This window comes from Miscanthus floridulus, chromosome 14, assembly GCF_019320115.1.
Source record: "Miscanthus floridulus cultivar M001 chromosome 14, ASM1932011v1, whole genome shotgun sequence".
Taxonomy (NCBI): domain Eukaryota; kingdom Viridiplantae; phylum Streptophyta; class Magnoliopsida; order Poales; family Poaceae; genus Miscanthus; species Miscanthus floridulus.
The window spans coordinates 71,368,308-71,377,347 of NC_089593.1; the positions used below are offsets into that span (position 1 = coordinate 71,368,308).

Genomic DNA, 9,040 nt, shown 5'->3' on the forward strand with positions numbered 1-9,040 from the left:
GTCCGGCGGCGTGTGCCGTGGTCTCTCCTTTTTCATCAGGCGATGTCGTCGAGCGGTCGTAGTAGTATTTGGAGTAGAAGTAGTTAGAAAATGTAATAGTTGAGTTCGTGGGTGAGCCCCCGTGTGAATAGTTTGTGTATCAATGAATACATCAGTTCTATTTTTGTGACAGAACCACTATCCATTCCTTGTTTTTTATCCTAGCATAGATTTTGTTTTTATCCTTTCTTTTTTGACTTGCCCGTTAGTTCCGTAGGCTGCAGCTTTTAAGAACCTGGGCATGGCCCGCGGGGCTCGGTTGCTCGTAACCGTAGGTCATGGTGGGGTGTGTTCGGTTAGGAGTAAGAATAAAGTTACATAGGGCAATCAAAGCAATGGAATGCGCTTCCGTTCGGGGACAAAGTTGTTACCATGTGATAGTAAAAGAGAGGTAGTATTTACTATTTTACCCTCATGGGGCCCCCATGCGACCTGGGCTAAAAGTGTTCGGGCTAGGGTGCTTTATAGGAGCAAGTGTTGACTAAAAAGCGGTAAGACCAAATTTAGGGGGGAAACGACGTAGCTATTCAATGTTCCAAGTGTTGGTAAGAACGTTGCCGTTGTCATCCTCCAGTCGGTAGGTGCCTGGTCAGATCACTTCGGTCACTGTATAGGGTCCTTCCCATGGTGGAGAGAGTTTGTGTTTTTCCTTCATTGATTGGGTCCTCCGAAGTACAAGATCACCGACTTCGAGTATCCTCCCCCTGATCTTCTTTTCATGGTACCTGCGGAGAGTTTGCTGGTAGCGAGCGGAGTAGATGACGGTCGTTTCGTGGGCCTCTTCGAGCAGGTCGACTGCGTCTTGTTGAGCCTCCGTGGCTCTGTCGTGGTTGAAAGCCTTCACTCTTGGGGCACCATGGTTGAGGTCGGAGGGCAGCACTGCTTCAGCTCCGTAGGCTAGGAAGAAGGGTGTGAACCCTGTGGATCGGTTTGGGGTCATTCTTAGGCTCTAGAGGATCGCTGGGACCTCTGCAACCCATCGTCCAGCATACTTGTTGACTCGGTCGAAGATGCGTGACTTGAGTCCTTGGAGGACCATGCCATTGGCACGTTCGACCTGACCGTTAGTACATGGGTGTCCGACCGAGGCCCATTCGATTCTGATGCCGTATCCATCACTGAAGTCCAGGAATTTCTTCCTGATGAAGTTAGTCACGTGGTCAGTGATGATGTAGTTAGGAACGCCGAACCGGTAAATGATGTCGAGGAAGAATTTGACCGCCTCTTCCGAGCGGATGTTGGTGATGGGTCTGGCCTCTATCCACTTGGTGAACTTGTCGACTACTACAAGTAGGTGAGTGAAACCGCCTGGGCCCCTTTTGAGGGGTCCCACCATGTCGAGGCCCCAGACCGCAAACGGCCAGGTGATGGGGATGGTTTGGAGCTCCTATGCCAGCAAATGGGTTTGCCGAGCATAGAACTAGCATCATTCACACCTACGGACGACCTCCTCTGCATCTCGTACCATGGTGGGCTAGTAAAAACCTTGGCGAAAGGCTTTTCCGACCAGCGACCTTAGGGCCACGTGATGTTCGCAAATCCTGACATGGACCTCGAGGAGGAGCTGCTTCCCCTGGTTGGTGGGGATGCATTTTATGAGCACCCTTGATGGACTCCATTTGTAGAGTTTGTCAACGAGCACGATGAAGGTACTAGGGTCGGAGCCCCTGAGCGCTGGCTTGGCATTGGGGTCGGAGCCCCCGGGCGCTGGCTTGGCGTCGGGTTCAGAGCCCCCGGGCGCCGGTCGGGCATCGGGATGTGTCTGGATCGGACCTTCTAGGATGCGAGCAGACGGCTCATGGACGTTGTTGATGAAGACCCCGCATGGGGATGGATCCCATCTGGAGGCCAATTTTATAAGAAAATCGGCGGCATCGTTGTCCTTTCGAGGGATGTGATGCAGCTCGATCCCCTGGAATTTATCCTTGAGCTTACACACCTTTTGGCAGTATGCTGCCATGAGGGGGCTTTTGCAGGAGGACTCCTTTATGACCTGATCAACGACCAACTCTGAGTCGCTGCAAACATAGAGTCGCGTAGCACCGAGCTCGATGGCGATGCGTAGTCCGTTGATGAGGGCCTCATACTCCATGGTGTTGTTTGAGGCTGAAAAGTGGAGGCAGATGGCGTATCGGAGCCTACTCCCGTTCGGGGAGATCAGAACCACTCCAATCCCCGAGTCGAGCGCCATTATGGACCCGTCGAAGTACATTGTCCAGTACTCGTGGGTGACGTCCGGGGTCGGTAGCTGCACCTCTATCCATTTGGTGACAAAATCCGCGAGAGCCTGAGATTTAGTGGCGGTACGGGGGATGTACCTGATGTCGTGGCCCATGAGTTTGAGTGCCCATTTGGAGATCCATCCCACGGCGTCGCGGTTGCGGATGATGTCCCTAAGCAGGTATGAAGTGACGACCACGACTTCGTGGTCGGTGAAGTAGTGCAGGAGCTTCCGGGTCGCCATTAGCATGGCGTATAGGAGTTTCTACACCTAGGGTATCAGACCTTGGGGTCGGTGAGTACTTCCAAGATGAAGTATACGGGCCGTTGGACCTTAAGGTGGTGTCCTGGCTCCTCCCTTTCGACGATCAGGGCGGCGCTTACCACATGGTTGCTGGCGGCGACGTAGAGGAGAAGGGGTTCTCTCCGTTCGGGAGCGATGAGGATCGGGGCCGACGTTAGGGACGCTTTGAGGCTTTCTAGAGCCTGCTGAGCTTCCTTAGTCCAGACGAAGGTGTCCGTCTTTTTGAGGAGCATGTAGAGTGGCATCCCTCGTTCGCCAAGTCGGGAGATGAATCGGTTCAGGGCAGCTAGATAGCCGGTGAGCCTTTGCACATCCTTGATGTTGCGTATGGGGCGTATGTTGGAGATGGCCGTGATTTTTTTGGGGTTGGCCTCGATGCCGTGCTCGGACACAATGTATCCTAGCAGCTTCCCCTTTGGAACCTCGAAAACATATTTTTTGGGATTCAGCTTGATGTTGAACCTTCGGAGGTTCACGAATATCGCGGCCAAGTTTGCGATCAGGTCGCAAGTTTGAGCCATTTTGACCACTATGTCATCAACATAGACGGCGATTGTTGGTTTTGACTGCTCGGCTTGATCAGGCTAATCGAGTGGGTTGATTTGGTCAGTGAAGCATTGCTGCATGCACCTTTGGTAGGTGGCGCCAGTGTTCTTCAGGGCGAAAGGCATGGTTACGTAGCAGTACGAACCATACGGGGTAATGAACGAGGTTGCGAGCTGATCGGACTCTTTCATCATGATCTGGTGATAGCCTGAGTAGGCATCCAGAAAGGAGAGGATCTCGTAACCCAAGGTGGAGTCGACTATCTGGTCTATGCGTGGTAAAGGAAAGTGATCCTTTGGACACGCTTTGTTGAGGCCAGTATAATCAACGCACATTCTCTATTTCCTGGTCTTCTTTTTAATAAGGACAGGATTGGCGAGTCAGTCGGAGTGGAATACCTCTCTGATGAATCCGGTTGCCTGGAGTTTGGCGATCTCTTCGCCTATGGGCTATGGCCCTATGCCTCTCATGGTCGAAGCGGCGCAGGCGCTGCTTGGCGGGCTTCGAGCCCGGGATGAGGCGTAGTGCGTGCTCGGTGACCTCCCATGGTATGCCTGGCATGTCAAAAGGCTACCATGCGAAGACATCAAGATTGGCGCACAGGAAGTCGACGAGCTCGTATTCCTATTTGGTCAGGAGCTGGGTCTCGATCCGCACCATCTTGGTTGGGTCGGTGGGGTTGATTCCTACCCCTTGGTTTCCTAGAGCAGGCGGAAGGCCGTCGAGGAGGTTGGTTTGTTGCAGTCTGGGACTGCTGAGGTCAATGACTCCCCGAGCCGCGGGAGCTCAGATGAGTTGATGACCGTGGTGACGAGCTCGAAATGCTCGCGGTCGCACGTGAAGGAGTGCGAGAAGGCGCTGCTCACGGTGATGACGCCGTTCGGTTCCAGCATCTTCAACTTGAGGTAGGTGTAGTTGGGGATCACCATGAATTTAGCGTAGCATGGCCGCCCCAAGATGGCGTGGTAGGACCCTGGGAAGTCCACCACTTCGAAAGGTGAGGACCTCCGAGTGGAAGTTGGCTCGGTTGCCAAATGTGACGGGCAGATTGATCTGCCTGAGTGGGTATGCCTATGCTCCTGGGATCACCCCATGGAAGGGAGAACCCGCTAGGCAGAGTTCCGACCAGGGGATGTGCATGGCGTCGAGGGTGTCGACATAGAGAATGTTGAGGCCGCTGCCCCCGTCCATCAGCACCTTGGTGAGGCGCTTCTTGCGGATGATGGGGTCGACGATGAGCGGGTAGCGTCCCGGTCTCACGACGTGGGAGGGATGGTCCCTCTGATCGAAGGTGATCGGAGATTCTGACCAGCTAACGAAGAAGGGGACGATCGTCTCGGCGGCGCATGCCTCCCTATAGCGCACCTTGTGCTAGCATTTGGTCTAGATGGCATCGGATCCGCCGAAGATCATGATGCATTCCTTAGGGTTGGGGAAGCTGTCTCCGTCCTTGCCCGCCGCTCCTCCTTTCTTAGCTGCTGCTTCTTTGCCATCTCCTTCTTTCGGCCCGCCGGCCTGTCGGAGGAAACGTTTGAGGAGCCCATAGTCCTTGTAGAGGTGTTTGACGGGGTAGGCGTGGTTGGTGCATGGGCTATCCATGAGTTTGTTGAAGTGGTCAAACAGGCCCTGTTGGGGCTACTTGCCCGTGCGGTCAGTTGCGGCAACCAACGCGGTGTTGTCCGATCGGTGTCGGTCCTTTTTGTTCTTCTTGCCCCTCTACGTGGAGGGGCCCTCGTATTAGTCCATGCGCTTGGCCTTGCCTTTGTCCTGGCCTCCGTTGAAGACTACTCCAACTGCCTCCTCGCCAGAGGCGTGGTTAGTGGCGACGTCGAGCAGGTCGCGGGTGGTACGGGGCTTCAGGCAGCCAAGCTTGCGGATCAAGGACTCGCAGGTCATCCCGGAGAGGAATGCGCTGATGACGTCCACGTCGACGACATCATGGAGGGAGTTGCATCGTTGGGAGAACCTGCGGATGTAATCCCGCAGGGACTCGTTGGGCTCCTGCTGGTAGCTCTTGAGGTCCTAGGAGTTACCAGGGCAGACATATGTCCCCTGGAAATTTCCAAAGAAGACCCTCTTGAGGTCTGCCCAGTCGCGGATGCTGTCGTGCGGGAGGAATTCGAGCCATGCTCGAACATGTTCCCCTACACAGATGGGGAGATACTGAATGATGAAAAGGTCATCATTCACCCCCGGCTCGACAGACGAGCTAGAAATCTTCAAGCCAAATACCTGGGTTCGTCTCCCCGGTGTACTTGGCTATGTTGGTGGGCGGTCGGAAGCGCTACGGGAACGGCGCTCTCCGGATGCGTCAGCCAAAGGTCCGTGGTCCTGGGCCCTCGGGGCTAGGACTCCGGTCATCTAGTCGGCAATCATGCCTGGGGCGTGTTTCACCGCTCCCCTCGGTGGATCGGCCAGGGCCCGTGTCGCCTGCCCTCACTGCCGCTCGGTGGGCGTCATCATCATGACGGGCGTGATGCCGGTTGCTGATGACGTTGCGAGTGTCTTGGTGCGAACCAGGTTGCTCGCGTACCGGCGGTGGGTGTGGAGCAGGCGCCAGGCCGGACCGTGGCGCAGCCGCTGCCTCTCGAGCCGCGCTTGGCGGCTGACGGCTGTAGTGGTGAGTGGATAGAGCGATCCGTCTGGCGCGTCCCCACTCCCCCAGTGGGGAGAGAAGGCGTGTGTCGGAGTCGCGACGCGGAGCTTTCCGCTTGTTAAACAACGGCGGCTTCTTCCAGCGCCCGGAGGTTTCGGTAGACCGCCCGCTCCTTGGGGTCAACGGGCTTGGGAACGCCGCGCAGAAGCATTGCCGCAGCAACGATGTTCTAGCTAGTCCGAGTGAATTGTGGGGGGTCCTTCCCCTCGTTTATGATGTCGCGCTGGACCTGGCGGGCGCGACCCCGAGCGCCGCCGGCCGGGTCATGCGCATGGGGTGCAACGTGCTGTATTGAGCGCGCCGGCGCAGGCAACGGATGGTTCTGCCGCCGTTGTCGTAGCCCCTCGGCGTGCCCTTGCTCCAGCGCGAGGGCCCCTGCACGCAGGTCCGGAGGGGTGTGAGTCTGCACAGACTCTGCAACTATCGGTGGCTGCCCCGGAGCGTCCGCCATAGCGCACTCCCAGGACGGTTGGTGGCTAGGCGCCACGTCGCCGATCCTGGAGCCGTCACTCTCAGCCTCGTCATCCAGGAGTTCGTAGAAACAGGTGGGAGAATAGCTCGCCATCCCCACGAATTCAGATGTGAAAGGGGGCGGCGTCAGCATTTTTCGGAGCCCCCGGGCATATGCGTCCGCGGAGGACGCGAGACCGTAGGGGAACCGGTCGTGCGGTGGTTGCGGTACGGACAACGCGGTTCCTCCGGATAATTGACGGAAGATAGTAAATGACGAGTAAATAACAATTTATACATTACTCACAACGGGGTTTGAGCAGAGAGTTTGCTCGTAATGAAGCACAGACGCCTCGTCGTTGTAGTCGTTGTGCGTCCCGGAGCCGATGGAGGGTGCCCCTCCGACGGGCGCCGGAACGAGTGTCTCCTCGCGGAGGTGTAGTACTCCGAGCCGGTTGGCGATGAAGTTCAGGCTTCCGAAGAGGAAGGCCTGGGACGGCTCGAAGACGAGTGAAACCCACATCCCAACAGGTGGGAGTGCGAGCAACTCCAGTGAGCCGAAGCGAGTAGTATCGCCTGAGTCCGTTATTTTTCATTTAAAAAAAAAGTAGATCGGAGCGAGTATGGGTAAATAAATAACTAAAATATATTAGTCTGGCAACACTCTTAACAGAAAACTTAGTGATGGTTGTCGTGGAATCTAAACTTTTCTTCGGATCAGCGATGCTGCTCCTTGTGATGAAAATTGCTGGTTCAGTCACGTGGTCTGTTTTATGAAGGAGGTGACTGTGACATGGCCAATTGAAGGAACCGGATTGGTTCAGTAATGGAACAAGATTGGTTCAGACGTTCAGTAATAAAACCGGATTTGCCAATTGATGGAACAGGATTGGTTCAGTACGTGGCAACAAGTCGTGCTTTGTTTTTCTAATATAAAATAGCCGTGCTGTGTTTTTTTAATCTCCGTACCAAACCCTTCTCTAATCTATGGAATGGGCACGGTCTCGTGCCAGTTTGTTAAACAGAAAGAATTGTGCAGTCTATTGCTTCATCACTTTATTATGCAGATCATCGATAGAAGTGCGTGAATGCCTGATCACCGTCCTAATCTTTAAAGAACTCCACTGCCCATCGCTCAAGTTACAGAAGAACAATTCACCTAATCAAATGATCTGGCACCGGCAGGAAACTGCCATACGAAGTCAAATGATACTCTGTTATTCAGATGAACAATCAGCCTAATCAAATGATCACATTTCTGCATAGTTACGATACAGATTTTCTGTGTTGGTCACTTTACTGAAGTATGAAGTTGACTCAAGTACAGTACAACCTACATGTCCTTTGCTGGAAAAATACAGCTCCTTCTCAAACCGGCACCACACCTACATTACACTACACTTCAAAAGTCAAAACAAAAAACAACTTTGACAATTTGAGTTGAGATCTGTTCTCCCTTTCATGGTTCACTGGTTCAGACTTCTACTCATTGGTCTGCAGTTCTGAATTTTCTGGTGAACACGATCACCTGAGCTCATTCTCTGAATTCAGAATTCACTATGTATTCACTGGAATTACTGTACACCGAACGGCAATCGGGTTCATGTACGAATCTTCACTCAACCTTGCTTCCTTCTTCGTCTGCCGACTCGTCGGCGAGCAGCCCGGCGCGGACATCCTCGAGGTCGGCGGCGCCAGGCGCCGTAGTTGGTCCGTAGGAGCTCTCAGCTGGTGGCACGGGCGCCAAGAACTCCGCCCATGCGTGCCTCTTGGCTTGCTCCACAACGTAGTACAGCGCGACACCGGCGACGATCACGACGGCGTTGATGATGATGGTCGTAGCCGACGCGAGGCACATGACGGTGGTGATGAGCACGACGGGCGGGGCGCACATGACGGCGGCCCCCTTGGTGCCGACTGGGATCCGGTACGGCCTCGCCAGGTCCGGGTTCTTGAAGCGTAGCTTCACGAAGGCCGCGAACACGGCCAGCATCCCGAGCCCGTAGAGGAAGTTGAGGAACTCGATGATCTCCTGGAAGCTCATGAAGGAGAGGATCACAACCCCGGTCGCTGAGCACAGGATGCTGAACGTCGGCGTCCCGTACTTCGACCTGCGTTCATCAGCACCAATTCACAAAGAGAAGATTCAGACATTGAGTATCTTGTTCGATGGGAAACTTCACATTTCCCTAAAAAGATTGATTTTTTTGTTTCTTTCAGCTCGTAGACGGAGATTTCACCTGCGGGCGAAGATGGCAGGGATCATGCCCATCTCGGCCATGCCGAGTAGCTGGAAGGAGTCGCTGCTCATCTCGGCCTCGAAGAGCCCCATGTTGGACATGGCAGCGGCGGCCTGGATCCACACGCGCAGACACGGCCCACCGATCCGCTGCCCGACCTCGGAGAAGAAGCCGTCGGTCCACTCGGCCGCCGTCTCCGACGGCAGCGCGCCGGTACCAGCCAGCAGCGGAATGAGGTACGCGCCGACGACGAGCCCGACGGCGCCGAACACCGCCTTGGGGAACGTCTTCCGGGGCTCCTCGACCTCGCCGGCGAGCGTGCTGGCCTTATCCCAGAAGTTGAGGTTCCAGAACATGGAGTTGAAGTACCCGCGGAGGTCGACAGCGCGGGCGTCGATGGCGAGCCAGCGGGACGGGCGGATCTGGGGGGCGGCGAGCACGGTGAGCGCGAGGAACGGGGAGAGCGAGAACGCGGTGAGCGCCAGCGCCGAGAGGCCGACGATGTGGAGCCCGCGGTAGTTGAGGTAGGTGAGCGCGGCCGTGAGCGCGAGGACCGCCAGCGAGCGCACCAGCGGCGGCAGCGCC

At 55.5% G+C, this 9,040-nt stretch overlaps 2 protein-coding genes across 2 annotated transcripts; both read right to left on the reverse strand.

The window, feature by feature from the left end:
* Positions 1-1,513: 1,513 nt before the first annotated feature.
* Positions 1,514-2,374, reverse strand: LOC136503707 (uncharacterized). Its single transcript, XM_066498701.1, has one exon. The coding sequence runs from the start codon at positions 2,372-2,374 to the stop codon at positions 1,514-1,516; it is 861 nt and encodes a 286-aa protein (XP_066354798.1).
* A 5,119-nt stretch (positions 2,375-7,493) lies between these two features.
* On the reverse strand, positions 7,494-9,039 carry LOC136503708 (probable polyamine transporter At3g19553; the record flags this gene model as incomplete). Its single annotated transcript, XM_066498702.1, has 2 exons — positions 7,494-8,326; positions 8,456-9,039. Coding segments are annotated over 2 exons (1,080 nt in total), but the record flags the coding sequence as incomplete, so codon positions are not given.
* Position 9,040: the final 1 nt, after the last annotated feature.